Here is a 21,990-nt window from a genome sequence, read left to right as displayed (position 1 = left end):
GAGCAAAGAAGGGTGTGTGTGTGTGTGTGTGTGTGTGTGTGTGTGTGTGTGTGTGTGTGTGTGTGCGTGTGCATGTGTGTTGAGGATAATGATAGGATAAACTGAAGTGTTTGATCCATATGCACATCACCAGAGTGAGAATTTTTTATTTTACCAGCAAACAAAATTAAGCCACATTAAACAGAAATTTATGATTGGTTAAAATCAACAGACATGACTCAACTAGGGATGCAAGTTATTGATTAAAGCTGATTGATATTGTCCATTGACTAACGATTAAATGACTAACATTTGATGAAAATTTGATAGAAAAAAACTCAGAAATTTAAAAAGTCCTTTGGCAGAAATTGCTCCTTTTTACTCTGATATGCCGTTGCAAATGTGCACACCACACTTTTCAGATTTGTATTAGTGAATAAAACTGAAAACTCAGTGAAATAAATAGAAGTTGCAGTTTCAGCATGATGAAACATGGAAAGTTGAAAGAGTTTGAGTTTCTGTCCAAAATGTGCTGCAGCAGTTTGAGGTGAAAAACTTTGAAGACGTCATAACTGAAATATCAAAGCACCATGAGTTGCTGCTCTGCTGCAACAGCTCCGTCTCAGATCTTTTTCCCACTGTTCAGCTGCCACATTGTCCCCACTTTCCTCTCAGCTTCAAACAATTCAGCAGTGATGATAAAGTTCTTCTTCAGCCTTTATCCGCTCTCTAAACAACTGGATGAATCGACTCCAGACGAAATCCCAAAGCAATATAACCAGTTTGACTCACACCGACTGAAAACAGATAATTATTTCTATTAAATGTTAAGAACGCCGGTGCACAAACTGAACTGTTCTTCAAGAGGACGACTTCTGACATTAAGAAGCTCCTCTAATAAACATCAGATGCAAAATCAAACTTATTCCAGTTATCCAGGATGTTTCCAAGAATTTCCCTAAAGAGTTGATTTATTTCAGTTCTTCATTTAAAAGAGACAAAGTCATAAAGATTAATTACACACAAGTGGAGGGATTTCAAGATTTTACCTATTTTGATTATTTTGAGCAATAACTCTGAGACATTTAATAGAAAAATCTTAAGTTGTGGTTGCTGACTTGAATGTTGTCCAGTAAACCTTTTGTGGGTCACAAAAACTCACAGCTAAAGAAATGGTTGATGTGGAAAGTTCAGTGGAAGAAAAAAGTGTGGGAAAAAAAACAGGAATAAAACATCTTTGAGGTTATTGTGAAACTCGTTTAGGACAAACAATGCAGACAGGCTGAAAGATAATTAAAACAAGCTGAGACTCTAATAAATAAGAGTATTGACGCAAAATAAACCCTATATAAGTCCTTTAAGTACCTATACTATACAGTGCATGGATTTCCCCCCACATTTCTATATTAAAAAAACAATTTTATCAGTTTAAGTCAAAATTATGAACAATTACAGACATAGATGGTTGTAATATATCAATCTGTGTGATAAATGTATTTGATTTTTTAATTGAATAGCTGAAATAAATTAACTTTGTGATAATATTCTAATTTATTTAAGTGCATCAGTATCATTCTTATTTATCAGATTTTAGGAGGAAATTTACTCCAAAACTATAATTTTAAGTGGAAAATAATGAGCAATTACTGGCAAGCCCTTGAATTTAATTTCTCTAAATGTTAAACAATGTGGGACTTCTGCAGATTTTGTGCTTCCTGCACGTCTGAATGTGAGTAGCAGAGCCTCTAATCACATAACAAACACGTCTCTCCACTTCAGAGGCTCCGCAGACCACCAGAGTCAATCTGGGAGCGCGAAGGGAGGGGCGCGAAGGGAGGGGCGCGAAGGGAGGCGGCCGACTCTCTCCTTACGAAAACAGCTCCTATTTCTGGAGCAGTTTAAACCGCCGGGCTGGAAGATGATGCAGAAACTCAAACTGAATGTTTTTGTCTTGTTCTGCTTTGTGTGTTGCTCCATCATGAGTAGGAAAGCAGAAAAAGAGGAACAGAAACGTGAGAGGCAGCACAATTTAAAAAAGAAAAGATTTCACAGCTTCTTCTTAAAAATCCTTCTGTGTGTGACCTTGGTACTGGCATTAGATTGGATCAGATTACTCAGATTATTTTGATTAAAATTAAAATCTAATCTAATCTTGAACAATGAATACTAGAGGCTAATTCCCAGTCGACTTTGGGCTAAGAAGACGAGTTGCAGAAAAAGTTTATTTAGAAAAGCTTTAACCTTAAAGAGCTATGAAGCCCAATGCATCTGTCCTTAATACAGGAGAAACTGCCTAAAAAACTGAACTGCAAAAATATTAAATATTTTTCCCAAGAATTGAGGTGTAAATACATTTTTTCTATTTTTAACACCTTGAAGCTCATAATGTTTACAAAACTCCACTGTTTTTAAAAAATAAAAATAAGTAAACACTGAAATAAGTTCCAGAAAATACATTTACATTTTACTATAATCCTTAAAAACAGTTGTTAGTCCTCAGGTTTGTCAATCAGCAACATTTATTTTGATAAATTATGAATTTTTTCTGCAGCATGAAATAAATTTTAAAAGGATCTAAGAACCTTAAATCTAAAAAAAGTCAGCTTAATAAAGATGTTGTAAACATGTCATGTTTATTTTTTTCCCACTTTAAACAAGATTTTTTAAAATAAGAACAGGATATTTTTAGTATTTTAAATTAGTTAATTACATTAATTTTAAATGTCATTATGTTTACATTGTGCCATTATTTTAGCAGTAAAAAGAGAAAAATATTAAAATAATCTCCATAAAATTCATTTACAGGAGCACTCAATTACTCCTGTTATTATTATCAGGCCCTGATTTAGATCAATTATTTGCAGTAATATTGACTTTTATGGTTTATTATTACTACTGGCTGATTAAAAAAATCTTCACTCTTCTTGCACAAAACTGAACAGAAAAACTAAAAACTGATAGTAGTCTAAGATAAAAATGGTATTCTCAGTGGTTTTTCATATACATATTTAGTTGTTTTACATTAATTTAAGAGACTGAGATCACAATTTGAATTTTTCTACATCTATTAATCAAAGCCAAACTGGATTAAGAATAGAAAAAAATAGAGTGACACAAAACACCCCAAGTATTTCTTAATATTTAATTTAATTTAATTTAATTTAATGACCATGTTGGGCTGAAAAGGTCAACTCTAGCTGAAAATCCTGATCAGTGACATTAAACTAACTTGATGAATCAAACTGGGTTTCTGAGCAGCAGAGAGAATAACACTGAAGGTCAAAGGTCAACCAGCTGTTCCTAAGAGTTTAAACTGAAGAACTGCATCTGTAGATAGTAAGATTTTTATATGTAAACTGTTTTCTTTAGTTGCACAACAGGATCTTTTTCAGATTACTCTGTTGTGACAATAAAATAAGACTTAAAAACATTTCCAACTTGGAAGTTATAAAAAAAATACAGAAATGAAAAATTTGTGATTTATCTGCATTTCTGACAACTTGTGCCTTTTTATTAAGCACCGTTTTTAACTATCGTAATCAGATTATTATCAAGGTACTGAGAGATTTATCACTAACGGGATCTGATTTTTAATTTTGTGCAAACAGTCTCGGGTTAGAGCAAATCCACAGAGTTTACACACAAACAAAAGCTTCAACGGATAAAAAACGCTCTAAATAAAGAAATACAGCTCTGTAAAAAACTAACAGCCCTCTGCAGTGAGAACCTGCTGGTTAATCCACCAAATATTGATTCCTGAACTCTTCCTGAGTTAAAACATTAGTATTGTTGTCCCTAAATCAATATGAACTTGTTTTCTTTGCATTATTTGAAGCACTGCATATTTTTCGGGTTTTTGACTATTTTTCATTTTCTGCAAATAAGTACTATATATCTGCTTTGAATTTCAGAGACATGCTAGTCTCTAGTAGTTCATAGAATAAAAGAACAATGTTCATTTTACTCAAACATAAACCTATATAGTTTCTCATCAGAGAAACTGATGATTTTAAGTGGGCTCTTCATTTTTTCCATACTCCAATCAAAGCAGTAAATAATTGAAATGTAATGAGAATGGGGGCTAAGAACACCTCATGATGCACAGCTGCACATTTCTGGATGAAATGAGAATAAAAAGGAAAGGAATTGGATTAAATCAAAAGCCTCCAACTCATCTGTTAAACATGGTAGTGGAGGTATTATGGTGTGGGAAAGACTGGGCATTACAGAGAATTCAACACAGTAGTACATGTTCATGTTAAAGGAAAAACTCCTTCCTGCAGCGAGAATATGATGCAAAACACACTAATAAAGCAACATGACAGTCTCTTAAAGCCGGAAAAAAGCCAATAAAATTCCTAAATCAGCCAAATCCAGTCAGCTGGTTTAAATCCAACTGGGCGTGGATCCACACGCTGCTGACGGAGAAACTCATCGGAACAATCTGCTGGAACAACCAAGGGCTAAAAGTGGCTGAGCTTCAACCGAGAAGATCCCCAGCACCTGCTGAGGTCCAGGAAACGCAGACTTTAAGCGTCATTAAGCGCAGGAGGAGACAGACCAACATGATGGATTTACTGGGCCCAAAAAACCAGAACCAGAACCAGAACAGAACCATTCTTCTTTATCAGGCTGTTGAGCGTCTTTAGGTCTCTGATGCTGCTGCCCCAACAGATGAGGCTCTCAACAACAGACTGATGGAAGACCTGCAGCATTTTGCTGCAAACCTTGGAGGATCTTATCTTCCTCCAGCCGCTCTGTCTCTTCTTATGGACGCTTCCCTGCTGCGTCTCCAGTCCCGTCTGCTGTCCAGGTGAATACCGAGGTATTTATATTCCTCAACCACCTCCACTTTTTCTCCCATGATGTAAAAAAGGTTTGATCTAAACCAGTTCCTCCTTAAATCAACAATCATCTCTTTTGTTTTGTTTACGTTTAAGATGAGAGGATTGTTCCCACACCATGACAGAAAGCAGTCCACCAGCTCTCTGTGCTCAGCCTCTGGTCCACAAGAAGCTGCTTTCTAAACCTCCAGAATGTAACATCACAAATCGGCAGGCACTGCGCCTCACCTAGCAATGCCAGCGGAGCCCAGCCCGTTACCTAGCAACCTTAGAGCTCAATTAGTCACCTAGCAACCCAATCGGAACTCCAGCACTTTTGGTTAGCTAGTTTTACTGTTGTACAACGGCTGCTGGAAAATATAACAGTTTTGAAACCACTTGCTGCATTGTTGGTTGTGCAGGAGGCTGCACTAATGTTTTTCAAAGACGTATGGTTATGTAATAGTACATCTGTTTGCAGCAATTTTCATGTGCGTGTAAACATTGAGTTGGAGGTTCGTGGCCAGCAGCAGCTTATCTGGATTTACAGTGAGATAGATCCTTGTGAAAAAATGTAATTAGCACCTATCCAAACCTGTTCAAGGAATCATAACAGCTCATCTTTAACATGTCACAAACAGAACGGAGGGTAGTGTCTAAACACAGAAAACAAAAGAATAACAGGATCACGTTTCATTTCTACAGAAATTATTTCTTAATATTAAAATCTATGGTTTAGTGTTGGTTTAAAGTGGTAAAGACGCCCCAAGGTAATGTGAAAATCATTTCAGGGCACAGAGTTTTCGCTGGGAGGAGCAGATTTCTGAATGGAAGCTAAATATTATTAAAGGCAGTGGAGAGAGGATATGAACAGGACTTCTGCCACTCTGAGCACTTCCTCATGTCAAATACGCCTCAAAGGCGCGTGGCGAAAAGGAGGCCACATTCCCAGCCTTTTGAATTAAGTAAAGCACTTCCCTGCACACATGGTTGGACATATGTGCCTTCTTCATCCCAACCTCCTCCACCCAAATCCTTTCCCATATATACGTGCTTCCTCTCTCCCAGAACAGATCGGTCCATTAGCAGGAAGCTCGGCGCTGGGGAAAAACGCCCGAAGCCGAGCATCCCCAGAAAACATGAAGTGGATTTAATAGAAATGTTATGCTCAGTTTTATGCTTTTGCTGAGTGAACTGTATCTAGGCTGAGGAAGTGTTCCCTTAGGAAGGAGGGCACTAGCATGAGGCGTCCTCTCTGGAAACCGCCCAAGGACAGGACTTCTGTTATCGCGACAGTAAGCTTTTAATGCCAGGGTTAATTGTTTCATCCTGCCGGTTCGCAGTGGAAGGCGCCCAAACGAACCCGAACAAACGATGAGTCACTGGAGGCTGGCGCGCGCGGCAGGCGTCTGAACGGATTTATTATTGGACCTTTGTCTCTGCGATGCAAACTAAACCTCGCACAAGAGCAAACAGAAGCATCATGGAAGTAGGTCATCAGAAAATAAATCTTTAGGATGAATAATAAATAAAAAAGAGATGACAAGAATATTGCAGTCTGCAGAATTAACCTTTTTTTGCTTTGTACTCAAATCAGAGTTTTCACTTTTAACTTTGTCAAACTATTTTGTACTTTTACCTTTAAAGGGAAAATAACATTTTGTATCTCTTTAATTTTCCATTTGAGTTTCTAATGCTTCTAAAAGCAGTCCAAGCACTTAACATTTTTTTGACAATCTGGAAAATGAGCCGCTTCAAAATCCTCCCGATTGCTAAATCACAATTAACAGAACAGCTAGTTCGCCATTACCTAGCAACCTGAGCCCAGCCTGTAGCCTAGCAACCCAATTAGAGCACCAGCATGTTTGGTCAGCTGGTTTTACAAACATTTGTTTGCATTGTACGCTTTTTGGATGTAGGTAACACGACAATGTCTGCAGGTTATCCAAAGTCCATCTCTGATTGGCTGAGCAGACAGTTGTGACGGCTCCTTCACAGGAAGTTTCCGGCTCCCAATGCAGCTGTGTTCCAGTACTCAGAACCAGATAATCCATCAAGAAACTTCAGGACCGATCACACTTTTCAGATTCAGATTAGAGAAATGTTTTGTTTCGTTGCTACATTTTAGCATCATTCTTTTAAAGTCCACCTCTGATTGGCTGACCATGCTCCTTCTAAGGATGCTCGTGTGTAAAATTCCTGTAAAGTATGAGTTTTGTTTTCTGCACACAGTGACTTTCTTTGAGCTAAAAATAGTCAAGCCTCAGTTATAATTCAATTTAAATGGATGTTATTTTCTGAAGACGTTTTATTTAACCCTATTACATTATCTGTGGCTCAGATCACTGCTTAGGCCTGCTGACACTTATTAAAAACGGCTTTATGATCCCAAACCAAAATAATTTCTACTCTTAATACTTATTTCCTTTTCCTTAGGAGCTTTTTGAAAATGTTTAAATTACTGGAGGAAAATGTGATTCTAATCCAGTAGTCATCAATGCTAAACACTTAAAATATATCACTTTGAATGAAACTGATATTTTCTCTTTTTATCATCAAATTTAAATATACTGAGATAATTTTCTATCGAGTATGACAGGAATAAAAGATGCTCATTACATAATCGCATCTTAAACACCTCCTCTGCGCCACTTTCAGATTCCTCTGAATATAACTGGGCCAACCAGGAGGTGTCCTGCAAAGTGACAACTTTATTCCTTCAAATAATCCGTTTTGGTTCATGCTCATTAACCAGCTCAAAGCTCCTGAATGACAAAAGCACAGGGAGAGGCTGCCATGTGCAGCAGCAGCAGGAATAATTACACGGTCTAATGCATCGCTGGTCGGAGCTGCTGCTTATGGAGTCATGAAGTCGGCATCAGAGGAGTAAATAAACAGCAGAATGAGGAAGAATGCAATAAGCTTCTGTGTTTCTCCAACTTAAGCATTGAATCTATCAGGGCTGGAATGATTAATCGGATTAAATGATTATTAAAATATGAATCGATTAATTGTTAACTGGAGTTTATATGCTAAAAAAAGGCAATTTTCTAAAGGAGGAACATATTCAGAGCAGTAATTAAGGCAAAACTGTACAAAACTATAAGCATTTTGAACTTAACATAATAAAAAACAGTCTGTAAAGACGTTCTACCCAAAACCCCTCAAGTGTCAGTTTTAGCTTTACCTGCTTCAAATTATGCAAATTAAAACAATAATTATTTGAAAAAGTCCTTGTGTTATCTCATCATTTTCACATTTTGATGTTAGAAGTATTTTTTTAGGTACAAATGGTCAATCATTCACTAAAGGAATGCAATGTCATCGTTTTTATGCAATAAAATGTTTATTTTCTTTTTCAACAAAAGAATTGAAATATTTTTTATAATATTGTATAAAAAGAGTTTAGTTGTTAAATGAAAAATATGCAAAATGTGCCAATTTCTTTCAAGTACGCAATTAATCGTAAGAATAATCGAGAGATTAATCGATTAATCGTTAGTTGAGGCCAAGAGTAGCAGATAGAAATGACTCAGAGATGCAAATTGCTGCTCAGACTGAACCAACCCGCCCTACGATTGTGACATGCTGCTCTGCCTTCTTCCCCAAACAGGAATAGAAACAGATAATTATCCACCAGCATGCCATACATCATGGTACCATACTGTACGTAAACCCAAAATAAAACAGACGGATATTTTTAGCTCAGGCACGGCTTAGGACAACAGAAAGCAGGAAAAAACTCCTTCATACTCTCAGTTTGTTTCCAGTGCGTAGATTTTATTTTATGTATGTAATTACGATAGTCTCCAGAGTTGACCGGGATCCTTCGGGCGACGCTGGCGCTTTGGGTGGAGGTGTGCAAATTTATTTACAGCGCCAGCGTTTGGGTGGGTGTGGGGTTCAGTTGACTGACAGGTTGGATTAGAGACCGAGCCAAGTCGGGCGGATCATTACCTCACAGCAGTTTTAAATCTAAATTAACCACGACTTAACTCCAGCGCAAGACCTCTAATCTGTTCCACGGGGGAAAGTACTGCTCACGGGCAGAGAAACAGGCACCGGGAACTAAAAACAGAACAGGCAGCGAGAAGCCGGGTCAGATTCTGTTCGCTTGTTAAAAACAAACTGATGGAGATGATTCAATGTGAGCTGGGTTTTAGTATCACTGCTGGCTCCAAAGTCAGCAAGAGTCACATTGATGCGGTTCAGACTATTTAATTTTAAATTTAGACAACATAAATACTTAGAAATCCTGCACACAGAGAAAACCAACTGCATCAAAGAACAGATACGACTTCTAAAAGGAGGGCTGCAACTAACGATTATTTGAGTTAATTGATTGTTTTAGGGATTAATCGACAGCATTCCTTTAGTGAATGCCAGATTCATCTGCATCAAAATGTGAAACACTCAGCCTTTTTTGCTTGATTAAAAATTAATCAAGCAGAAATATAATTAGAAATTTAATCTACTGACTCTTTTTTGATTAACAAATTAATAATTAGATGATTAAGAGAAGTTTTTTCACAGAATTTGAAACAGGTGAACCTTTGAAACAGGAGTTTTGGGTAGAACATACAATTTTTTTCTTATTTCATGTTAAATGTAAAATATATAGTATATATTTGCACAGTTTTGGCATAATTACTGCTCTGAGTGTGTTGTTCTTTCAGCAAAAGGCCCTTTTGGGTCTGCATCTTCCATTTAACAATTAATCAATTGTTAAATTATTTGATGATTGTTTCCGTGACCAATTAATCGCAATTAATGGTTTCAGCGCTAGTAAAGTTTCCCCCTTTTTTTAAAAAAAACGTGCCAATATAAGACAGAATGCAGAGCATGACAACCTGTTGCTGAAAACAGAAATCGAACTGCTTTCTCCAGATCAAGTCAAACTTATGTGCTAAAACTTAATGGCAACAAAAAAAAAAAAAGAAAAAAAAAAGAGAGTGAGCGTTCCTACTTTGACCAAAGATCTTCTATGCTGGAGAGATGAGTAAAAGTGATTGGATCAATTCAAGGATAATAAAATGTCACAGAGAAACTTGGCTTCAGTGGAAGGAATCCCAATCAAATCGACAAAATGCAGATGACAGTCAGCAGCCAGATGACCAAGCATAAACTTTCTCAGGACAATAGATGCTTTTGCTTCACTGTCATTTTTAATGTTTTTGAGTAGCACCGATAAATCTGCCTTAATTTTGAACTACGACAAGCACTGAACAAATGTGGCACCATTTAGGAAGGAGTAAACAGGCTTTCCAACGGTTGGAGATTTATTGCCAAGAAACGTTGCTATAGGAAAGAAAACCTTAAGCCAAATACAAATGGTTTAACTTTTTGTGCTGGGTTTATAATCCATATCCAAAGCCTAAACATGCCAATCCCAGATGTTGTCCTGAGTGCACCCACTTCCACAGTCTGTGTATTTATCTAATCTCCACCCCTGTCCCATCTGGTCCACACAAGTAAACACTAAAACTGCACAATCGAGAATGGTTATGGTCCAAATGAACGAAACTCGAAGTCCTAAAGGCATTAATGCAAACCACATAAATATAGCTGTGGGCTTAGCTCTCTATGCCACAGTCACTGTGGAAAAAACATAAATCTAGTCCCGTGATGATTTAGTTGGTGGGTTAAAAACCTTAAAGGTGACCTATTATGCTTCTTTGAACAGGTTAGGATTGGTCTGTGGTCTATACACAACATGTTCATAACATTTTTACACAAAATAATTCTGATATGATGAGATTTTAGTCTCAGAATGAGCTGTTTTAGGCGTCTTGTCACTAAATGAGCTGTTGCTGTCCATGCCCCCAACTCAACGTTTACACTCACACATGAAAAACAGAGCAATTACACAACCAGACATCTTAGAAAAGTAGAAGTGGAGCCTCCTGCACACGCAACAAGAATGCAGCAAGTGGTTTATGGAAGGTAAGTCAACAACAAAACAGTTGTCTTTTCCAGCAGCCATTGTACAGCACATGCAGCAATAAAATTAGCTGACCAAAAGTTCTGGAAGTCTGCTGGAGTTGCTAGGTAACGGACTGGGCTTCGATAGGGTTGCTAGGTAACTGGCAGTGCCTGCTGACTTGTAACGTTACACTCAAAAGGTTTTTAAATTTACCCAAAATATATTAAAAAGACTTCCCTAAGAACTTGGGTTGTTTTTAGGAGCAGTAGAAACCCAGATGGAAGAACAAAACCACGCACAATGTAAATTTTGCATAATAAATTCCCTTTATGTTTTATGCACAAATATAAAAGCACCAGAAAATAATATGTAATCTAGAGATTATATTCCCCTGCTTCTGATTCTTTAATTATGTACGTTATAGTTGGCTCAGCATGCAGCTGCCCCTGTATGTACAACACCAACAAAATACAACTGTCAAAAGCTAAATGTGGATTTTTATAGCTTAAAACTCCAAAACAAGACTTTTTACCCCAAAAGTCAAGACAATTTTAAGCAGAAGGAACACAGAAAGGTCCAGTTGTTCAAAATGTTCCTTTTAAAGATGAACAAGGCCACCAACAGAGCTGTGGGGACAACCGCAGCGACCCTGTTAGCATCATCCCCGCAGAGTCCACCGGCCTGAAAGACTGCTGCCTCAGCCAGAAGCCGAACTGTGTTTAATGCATGTGTGAATTAAAAATGCATGGAGGCCTTAAAGAGCTCTGCTGTTCAGAGATGCTCTGTGCAAAGCTGCAGAGTGTTCAGAATAACGACGAGGCTTGTTGCATCTCTGATTTTCACTGAGAAGATGCAACAAGACAGGATTTACAAACCGGTAGATGAGCTTCACTGTTTTACAGGAAAAACATAACAGTTAGTTCAAACCAGTCATGTACACAGCAACTAATCCCAAATATACTCAATTCTGTTTCCATACAGCAGATTAAGATTACAGATTAGTATTTTAGCTCTGATTAAAATACAAAAAGGGAAGATTTGTCCATCTGTGCTGCACAAATGTTGAGAAGCTTTCTTCCTTTTTCACACTCACTCTGTCCAACTCATTTAAAATTCCTCATAAAGTGTTTTTTATTATTTAATTTCAGTCATAACATTTCACTCTTCTCTAATATTTATAATGAGAGGAAATGCTCATCCACAGAATACAGGTGCAACTAACAATTACTTTACAAATTAATTAATTGATTAATTGGTTAATCTGAGTTTTAAAAATGCCACATTCTGCATGTTTTTCATTTAACTTCTCAAGATTTTTTATACAATAAAAAAACAAATAATGAAATTATTTTTTTAAATGAGGAATAAATATTTTACTGCCTAAAATGCAACAACAATTTGAACTTAGTCAAGTTAAAACTATGCAACTCCAGGGGTTTTGGGTAAAACATATTTACAGACAAATGTGTTTTTATCTTAAATGCAAAATGTTTATACAATTTGTACAGTTTAATTACCACTCTCAATATTTTATGCAAATTGCCTTTTTTAAAAGTCTGCATACTCCAGTTAACAATTAATCGATTATTCTGATGATAAATTGATTAATCTGACTTAAAACCTGCCACATTCTGCAGATTTACATTTAACTTAACATTTTTATACAATATACAAAAAAAATAATTCAAGTTTTTAAATAAGTAACATTTTATTGCCTAAAAAGCAACAACATAGCATTCATTTAGTGAATTTGAACCAGGTGAGACTAAAACTATGGAACTTGAGGAGTTTCTCTAAAACACATTTACAGAAAAAGGTTTTTTATCTTAACTGCAAATACAATTTGTATATTTTTAGCTTAATTACAGCTCTGAATATGTTGTTCTTTCAGAAAATAGATTTTCTTTTCAGTCTTTATACTCTAATAATTGATTAAAAATTAATCAATTATTAAATTACTAGACGATTATTTCAACAATCAGTTCATCATGATTAATCTGATTAATCGTTTCACAGACAAAGAAAGTGTTAGCACAAACCTGGCAGCAATATGGCTGTAAAACAACCCCGAGTCACTGACGCTCTGAGGGAGGCAGTAACGCACCGCTTGGACCCGATGAATGTCCATTTTGGTCAAAAGGGAAACAGAAGCAGGAGAGCAGCTTTTACCGTCACGTTCGACCAGAATTAAAAAGAAGTGATGGGAAAGAAAACATCCTTTTGGTAAAAGAGATGAGAAGCATCCAGTGGTTCTGAGTTCATGCACTGCTGCATCCACAGTGGGACCAATAATCCATCCTTCCAGCAACAAAGAGATGACTGACAGACGGGCAGAGATGAAGTCATTGACCTGCCAGCTGTGTGTATGAGCCTCTGTGCTATTGTCATAATGCTAACCCAGGGGAGATTACCTCATATCCTAAGCCCCACCCCCTTCCATGATACACAGCTTTTTCAGTCTGCTGTTGGGGTTCCTGCTGTACCGCTCACCCCTCCTCTCCACCAGCCAGTGATGAGCAGAGCCTAAATTAACAACCAGCGGTCTATACTGCGGTGACTAATATTGATCGGGGTGGCCTCGGCCTCAGAGGGCGGCTGCGGCTCGTGAATACATGAATACGACTCATTAGCTGCAGAGGGGTTCATGCTAAATGTCCATCAACACCCACAAAGAGACCAACCCTGTTTTCTCAGCCTCTGCTCAGGGAAAACCGACACATAAAGCTGCATGCAAACCTCTACACTGCAAAAACACAAAATCTTACCAAGTAGTTTTGGTTTACTTTCTAGGACAAATATCTTAGTTCACTTGAAATATGATAAAACTAACTTATTAGTAACTTTTCAGCATGATGGAGTTTTTTTTGCTTATTGATAAAAGAAAAGTGCTAGTTTCATTGGTAGATTATTTCGCTCATAAGAAGAAAATGTTCCCATAATTTAATTTACCTGCCAACATAACAAGTACCATTTCATTAATATTAAGGAATTATGTACTTAAAACAAGCTCCTATATCTGTAAGAAATGGCTTGTGGACTTTTGCCAAACATAAAGCAGAAATCCTACAAATGTTAAAATCTGACGCTACTCCTTTTTTCTTTACATTTTGTGAAGAAGGAATTTGCGCTCTTCAGAGGTTTTCATGTTGTTTTGTTCAGTGGTTTTTGGTGCAGCGCCCCCACAGGCGAGGAGGGGAACAGATTTATCGATTAGTTTGGATCGTTTGACACAAAGCAGTGTGAAAGAAAACAGCAGCAACAGTTTTTTTTTTTTGGCCCCCAGTTGAACCAAATCTACTGGATTATCAGGTGTGAAAACAACATTTTTAGGTTGTAAAGGTTGTAGATCCCTGGTTTAGGTAGGCAGACATGTCTGAGTGTTGGAACCTAACCTTACTTTAAACGTCTCCACAATATGACTGGCTAATACAAATGCAAAATACATCTATGTTTAATATGAGTCTCACCTTTTTGAAGTGGATAACTGAATTAAATTCACTATTTGGTCATATTTAAATACATTGAGAATATCATATCTAGTGAAAAGCATAAAACCAGGCAGCACACTGATCGCCCCAGATTACATCAATTATTTAATTCAAATGTCCTTAGATGCCAATCAGGCCTCAGGCTAATCGACATGGATACATAGTGCACAACACAAACCCCCAACCTACTGACAGCGTCACTCGCCCTCATCGCTAAAGGGAATTAGCACTTTGCAAAAACTCTTTTCTGTTTTGTATTTTTTGTCTAGTTTCTTGTGCAAATATCTTAGTACACCTTAATAAGAGTACTAGCTCCACTGGCAGGTTATTTCACTTACTGGGAAAGTGTCTTGTTACAATGAATTAGTATTTATTTTCATCAATATTAAGAATTATTTACTTAAAAGATCCAATATTGTGAACTGAGTTTTGTCTTATTTTAAGTGTACTAAGATATTTGCACAACAATCTAGACCAAAAATACTTGGTAAGATTTGGTGTTTTTACAGTGCACTTTCGTTTACAGGCAAACATGAACCTGACAGTCGTATTGATAAGAAATGTATGTTTAGTATTCTATTGATTACTCAGACGATCAATTGATTATTTGGATACAAATGCTGTAGATTTTTTTCCATCTAACCACAAAAGCTTATTTTATACAATAATACAAATGCATTTAAAAAAAACGCAACTGAACAAATAACCATTTTACTTTTTAAATAAAATAAACATTTAAGTGAATAAAATGCAATAACTAAGCATGACTTTTGTGGAAGTTTGATCTTTTTAAAATGATTTTTTTGGTACAGTTTTGGCTTAAATACAGCTCTGAATAAGTTTTTCTTCCAGGCAATTGCATATTTTCAAGTCTGCATACTCCCGTTAACGATTAACCGATTATTAATGGTTAATCGATTAATCATGGTTAATCCGATTAATCGTTTCATTACTGTGTGTTTGTAAGATGAAATGACAGTCTGAGCCACTTTCCCTCCATGCTCTGACATGCAGACAAGTTTCCCATGTGATCTGGTTGCAATAGATCACTGGAGTTCAAGCAGTCAAATCCAAACCATCGATATTATCTCTCCTGACCCACATCTGTGGGCTAGCTGCAACAAATCAGCATTGAGCAGCTGTAATCTGTCATATTATGCACAAACCTCTTTGTCTGAAAGTCATCTGGCTCTTGCTACTCCAGCTCATCCAGCAATCTTAGATTAACGTTCTCTATCCTTTTCTTCCTGTCTCTCCTACTTTAGGTGATGCATTGAGTCAGATCACTGCTGCGAATTGGCAGCATTGAGGCAGAAACTCATTCCTGCTGTCTGAAAAAAATGGGAACTAAGCTAATCAAAATCAATTCTCTCCAAGCAAAGAAAACACCGACGGGAGGGTGTAAGAGAAACTGGCATCTTTCCTCACATTTTTCTCATTTTCTCTGCCACACCAGAGAAGTTCACGGCACGAAGAGCAGCTTAGACGCAGAAGCAAAAGCAGAAAAATTCCCCGTTTTCTTTCAGACGAGCAATCCTGCGAGCGTTCTTTCGAGAAGGAAGCAGATTATGTGGCCTGAAAGCTGAGCCAAGCTTTAAAAAGAAACACTCAGGAGCGAAGAATCATTCCCACACATTCCAGAAGCAATCCGACGGCGACTCGCACAACTCCACAAACACAGAACGAGAGGCGGCGAGGAAGGGTCGCGCTGCCTTACCCGAAGTCATCCAGGGAGTACATGTCGGAGAGGACGCTATCCTCGAGGATGAGATGAGATACAAAAAAAGGTGAAGATTACGGAGGAGAGGGGGAAGTGTCGGTCTGAGAGGACAGAGAGCCACACATGCTGCAGCACACTCAGTCTTTCCCCTCTTCACATCCTCAAAAGCTGTTTTTTAAGAAACCACCACACCAGCAAAGCATGAGGCACAGAGAGAGAGAGTAGGAGGGAGATGAAGAGGAAAAGGAACGAAGGAGAGAGAGAGAGCATGTGATCGCTGCAGACCGGCCCCCAAGGAATGACTTCCACAGGATGGAAATTACATGTTACACTGCAAAAACACAAACCAAGTATTCCTGGTCATCATCTGACTACACTTAAAATAAGACAAAATTATAAGTAACTTTTCAGCAACATATAGTCGCTTATTTTAGGTAAATATTTCCTTAATATTGATGAAAAAGTCCCACTATCAGATTATTCCACATATAACATGGGAAAAATGTCTTATTATAAATAAAATAATCTGCCAGTGGAACTAGCACTTTTTCATCAATATTAAGGAATTATTTACTTAAAACATGCTCCCATATCTTGTTGAAAAGGTATTTGCAATTGGCAGATTATTCCACTTATAATAAGAAGTTTTTCCCATGTTATAAGTTAATTTATCTGTCAATGGAACTAGAACTTTTTCCATCAATGTTAAGGAATTATTTACTTAAAGCAAGCCTTTATACATCTTGCCGAAAAGTTATATTTAAGTTAGTTTTGTCTTATTTCAAGTGTCATAAAATATTTGCACTAGAAACTACACCAAAATTACTTTTGTGTTTTTACAGTGTAGCCCTAGTTTACCCTTTGTTTACCATTATTCCATTAAATTATTCCAGTTCAGACAAACTGAGCAGCAATTATGTGTAATATAATTCCCTGAAGTTCATAAGTGGGTTTAGTTTGTCCGCACGCAGGTCCATCTGGCCGAAGCAACGCAGACATTAAGCTTCTTTACGGCAAGCTGAGGTGCAGGAAGCAAACAAAGAGCAATCTTAAAGATTAGAGGGCTTTGTGCGCCTTAAAATGGCAGGAAATATGCAGCCTGGAGCTCATAAGGTCACAGAAATACAACAGGAATTTTTTAAAAATCCACAAGCGATTACTTCACCACTAAAGTTCCCAAGTTTTTGATCAACAGTAACAAGATGTTTTATATTTATTAGGACATGATTTTTTAAAAAAAAAGTATTTCCTTGTTTGTGATTTAAATGTTTTGGGCGTTTCCACACCTGACGGTCCAGTTCGATTGGGGACCAAAGTTGCAATATTCGATTAATTTTCAGCTTTTAGACTTCACTGTGTCAAACGATCCAAACTAAACGGGAAAAAAGTTCCCTTCCTTACCTGTGGAGGCGCTACACCAAGAACCACTGAAGGAAACTACAAAAACCTCTAAAGGAAACACTGAGCCCAACTTCCTTCTTCACAGAAATGGAGGCGTCAGATTTTACTGCTTGTAGGATTTCTCTGTAAGCTGTGATATAAATCCATTATTCTCTCCAACAGTGGTTTTGAGGCTATAATTATGTTTTTTATATTGTCAGATTTAAAAGAAATCCCAGTCAAGGTCCTAGGGACAAGAAAATGTAAACTCCCTAAAATTAACCATTTTAAAACCAAGATACTAACATTAGAGCATTTTTTTAAAGTTAAATAACTAAAATGAATTGTTAATATTGTTATTAAAGAGACAGACACAGTTATGCAGCAATAATAGCAGTACAAACTTATTTCTTGGAGAAATTCACAAAAAGTGTGAAACTTGGCTGCAAGTTTTAAACGGGGAGAAAGAAAGTATTGCCATCTGCTGGACAAGCAAAAAACGTTTAGTCTGTTTTAGGACACATTTAAGGACTAGGACGGGTTTATTCTCTTTATGAACAAATGTGTTGTTTTGGAGATAATTTAAGAAAAAAAATAATTTTAAGACAAAAATTTGAGCTATACACACAGCCAAAATGGGTTGGAAAATAACATGAATTGCAGAAAGCATGGGTGTCCAAGGTGTGGTCCATGGGGCATTTGTGGCCCTTGGGCTGATTTTGTGCAACCTCCAACTGCAAATAAAATATAATACAAATTTAGCCCACAGATGCAGACAGAGACTTTTAATTTGTAATCAGGGTCAAGATTAGAGCTGTGCTGATCGATCATAATCGGCCAATTTCTGTGAAAAGTATATGATCAGTGATCGCAGATCACTGTCTCTTGTTGCCGATCACTAAAACCGATCATCTGTATGTCACTTCTCAGCTGCATGTGCAGCTGATCTTCTCTTTCCCTCACACTGCGCAAGCGCGCAGCAACAAATCCTGTCGTGTGGAACTTTAACGCGCTGAGAGTGAATGGGGACGTTTGCGTGTTCTGGCGGAAAATTACCTCGGGGCTGAAGCACGTCAAAACACATCAACACAACGAATCATATAAGACATTTTAAAAAGAAACACTTGATGGAGTTTGGCTACATCAATGCAGGAAAAAAAGGACATCCGGAGCAGCTAGACAGCAGGTAAAGCAGCAGATAGCTAGCAACACTCACCTGGATTAGCATCATCGGAGCATCAAGATCGTTACCAATATAATTTTCTTACACAGGAAAAACTAAAGTACAGCACAATGTATCTGTGCTTTTATAACCACGTTTTAACAAAAAGAGACTTTTACTAAAAAGCCAAAAAGTTGGCTTTTTAATAAAAGTCAGCTTTTTGAAGGAATCAGGTTTTATTTTTTATTAAATTTGGCTAAACAGAGCAAGCATTTTGAAAGAAAGTCACCCAAACAACGTTCTTATTATGAAAATAAATTCATTCAATCAAGTCCAAAATAAACTGAAAATTAGATGTCTTTCTTTTAATACAACAAACGTGCAAAATGTGTACTATGGCCATTGTTGGCAAAAATAAATAAGTAAATTTCTGTAAAGACACAAAATAAAAACTTTTCTAAATAAAACAAGGAAATTTGCTAGAAAAAATATTAGAAAAATATTAGAAATTTTCTCCAAAAATAAACATGTAAACATGAAAATGTCTCAATTTCAAATCTCAATTTTTCTACAACATTTTTGAGATTAATCACAACATTTCTGAGCTTTTGGTGGAAATGTACTCCTTTTTCTCCATTTACAAAGGCCCAAATAGATTGCCGTAAAAATCCCTTTGAAGTTTTTGCTCTACAAAACTTGAAGGCTTGATTTTGGATTTTTTTTAGCCTGCGGCTACTTTGCAATCATGGCAAACGTTTTTCCACGTGGGACAAAATGAAAATAAATAAGTTTAAGAGCTTTTCTGACCTCTTCTGACCCCTCGGATAGAAACTGCACAATCATTAACAGTTAAAAGACATTTTTTTTCTCCCCTTGAAGGTTGAATTTTCTCCCTGACATTCCAGGGTTTATTGTGAGTCTCTGTCTGCCAGTTTAAAGCTTGGAGACGGATGACTTTGACTCACGTGGACGCTAGCAGCAGCAGCCTGCAGTGCAGCTCAGCATTTTACCTCCCAGTGTGTCTTCCATCATTTTACCTCTCCAACAATGAGTCACCAGCACAAGCGCTTCAGAAATGATCCTGCAGTGACGGTGCAGGACAAAAGCCCAACTGTTTTAAAGTTTCCTCCTCATCCAGCAGCAAGAACTTCATCAGACCTGACAGCATAAAGCAATGCACAGCCAAAGGACTAAAAATGCACTCATGTATACGCTTCAATGCACCAACATTATGCAACAAAGCCCAGAATGAGGTTACATTTTTATAAAAATCTTCCTCCGTAGTGATGCAAACAACCAACTTACAGCTAACTGTTGATTAATGGTTTATCAGATTAAAATTAGCCCCAATTGATTAACTCGTAAGTTCTGCTTAGGGCTTAGACCTTTTTTCTGTGTTGTTGTTTGGCTGCCATCCAGCAGAGGGCGCCGCTGGTCATCCTTAAGCAGAGCAACTGGTACAGAAACAAAGATGGCGGCGAGAACAAGAAAGAGAAACATTCCAAACAGAGTTCAGAGTCTTCACTTTATATTCGAAAACGGAAATACATAAACACTCACAAAGTTCCTTAAGTCAAGTTTTACCTTAATAACGTTCATGTAGCGGAAGAAGGGTCAACTTCTCATTACAAAATTACTGATGTGTTACAAAAGTGAGAATAATATGCAAGAAAAGCAAAGGGCATAACGGAGAAAAATTATAACATGATGGAAAAAACCCCATAATGCTGATGATTATGGTTGATTTTGAGGGATGTAGTGAGTTAATTCACTTCATGGAGAGAAGTCTTAACATTCTTTCAAGATCAAAAACAACATCATGTTATGGAATGATACAAGAGAAAACTCAGGTTGTAAAGAAAATGGCCGCTTATTAATTAATTGTTAGTCAATCAACTTTAGATGAGCTCATTAGTCAATAATTTGCACCTCTTCCATACACTGTAAAAGACGCAAGTGGTTTCTCTGTGGAGATTTAAGACTTCCCTTCTGGGCTTAAGTCAAAGAGCAGACCTGCCTCTGGCAAAAATAAACACACAGGACGCAAGGAGCCGAGCTCCACAGAAAGGGAGGAAACTGCGTTTGTCCAGCTGGAAGGAGCCACATGATTCCTACATGTTTGCTGTCTGAGAGGAAAGAAGTTCAGCTGCTGGTTCTGACCCAGCAAAGCGACAGGATGGAGCTGGAGCTGCCTGGCAGCAGCCAAGCAGATCGCCAGAACATCACGATCAGCAGGAAGGCAGCGTTGTCCTGTCTGAGGTGTACGTCACAGCCGTTAAAGCGGCAGTATTAGATGTTTTTCAGCCATTTTATAATAAAATCAAGAAACTATGTTAACTTCACTTGTTTAAAATACTACATAATATTACTTAAAATAAATGATACTCTGTAATTTAAAGCCTTAAAATTGGGCCTCTGTCTCTTTAAAAAAAAAAACACTCTTTCTGAAACTACGCCTTCAGGAAGTCATTACAAAATGGCTCCTCTATTAACCCTTTAACAAAGTTTTTTTTCTTTACCAGTGATGCCCTGAGAAGTAGCTTGTATAATGATGCGCAGTTCCACCAAGTGTTTGCTAATTGTTGCTGGCTAGTCTGAAGGAGCTGAGGAGTTGCTCTGTAATGCAGAAACTTGGACTGCAGCTTTGAGGAGGAGCTTTGCCCTTGGAGGCGGGGCTAGGTCCAACCCGGCGTTTTGCACAGTTCAATGGCTGCCATGGAGTTAGAAAGACTTCTCAGACATGCATGAAAGAATCAAGGCAACCCTCCGGGTATGTTCTTAATGAGGGAATAATATCATAATGTGATGTAAATTTTACATAATGCTGTTTAGGGCTGTCACAATAAATCAATTAATCACATGATAAATTAAAACAAGCTGAATAATGTCTACTTGCATGATTTATTGTTTTTTTTCCTCTCTTTCTACTAAAAATTAGATGACAAAAATATTTCGTCTGGACTAGCCTATATTTTGAAGGACACATTTATAATTCATTTTATTAGTTGTTTCTGTTGTTTTGTTTATGTATTTTGGATATTTAAAATGTCTTCCAGTTCAAAACAACATTTTTGTTCATTGCAATAACTTCTGGGACGATTTATAGTCCAGCAAATTTTTTTATTGTGGCAGGTCTGGTACTTCACTGTTTAAATACAGAAAAAGTAAAATAACTTTTCAGCAAGAAGACGTAGGAAATTAACTTAAGTATTTAATTCCTTAGCACTGATTTTTAAAAATTGGCAACATTTTAACTTATAACAAGACATTTGATGTGATAAGTAAAATAACCTACCGGTGGAACTAACTATTTTTATATAAAATTAAAGAACTATTAAGTTAAAATAAGCTCCTCCTGTCTAAAAAAGTTACTTGTAAGTTAGTTTTGTTTTATTTCTATTTCTAGTCAGCATAAAGAATTAAATTGAAAAAATTTAATTTGTACGTCCCTGTTTTTGGCGCCCCCTTTATGGCGGCGCCCGCTATGAATCGCCTATAGTATGTAACCATTTTTT

At 37.1% G+C, this 21,990-nt stretch overlaps 1 protein-coding gene across 2 annotated transcripts in view; it reads right to left on the bottom strand.

Annotated features, from left to right (window-relative positions):
* evla (Enah/Vasp-like a) overlaps positions 1-16,165 on the bottom strand; it is a 37,046-nt gene extending 20,881 nt beyond the window's left edge. Inside the window, exon 1 of one of the 2 annotated variants that reach the window (XM_016675942.1) lies at positions 15,931-16,165. In XM_016675942.1, coding sequence (XP_016531428.1) covers positions 15,931-15,953 — 23 coding nt within the window. In that variant the 5' untranslated portion in view covers positions 15,954-16,165. Of the gene's footprint in view, positions 1-12,764; positions 13,091-15,930 lie in introns of those variants that run through there. The other variant, XM_016675941.1, reaches the window with a different exon arrangement.
* Between the last annotated feature and the right edge of the window lie 5,825 nt (positions 16,166-21,990).

This window comes from Poecilia formosa, unplaced genomic scaffold, assembly GCF_000485575.1.
Source record: "Poecilia formosa unplaced genomic scaffold, Poecilia_formosa-5.1.2 Scaffold123, whole genome shotgun sequence".
In the NCBI taxonomy this organism is placed as follows: domain Eukaryota; kingdom Metazoa; phylum Chordata; class Actinopteri; order Cyprinodontiformes; family Poeciliidae; genus Poecilia; species Poecilia formosa.
The sequence above is the reverse complement of the archived record's forward strand: the minus strand, read 5'-3'. Positions and strand labels throughout refer to the sequence as shown.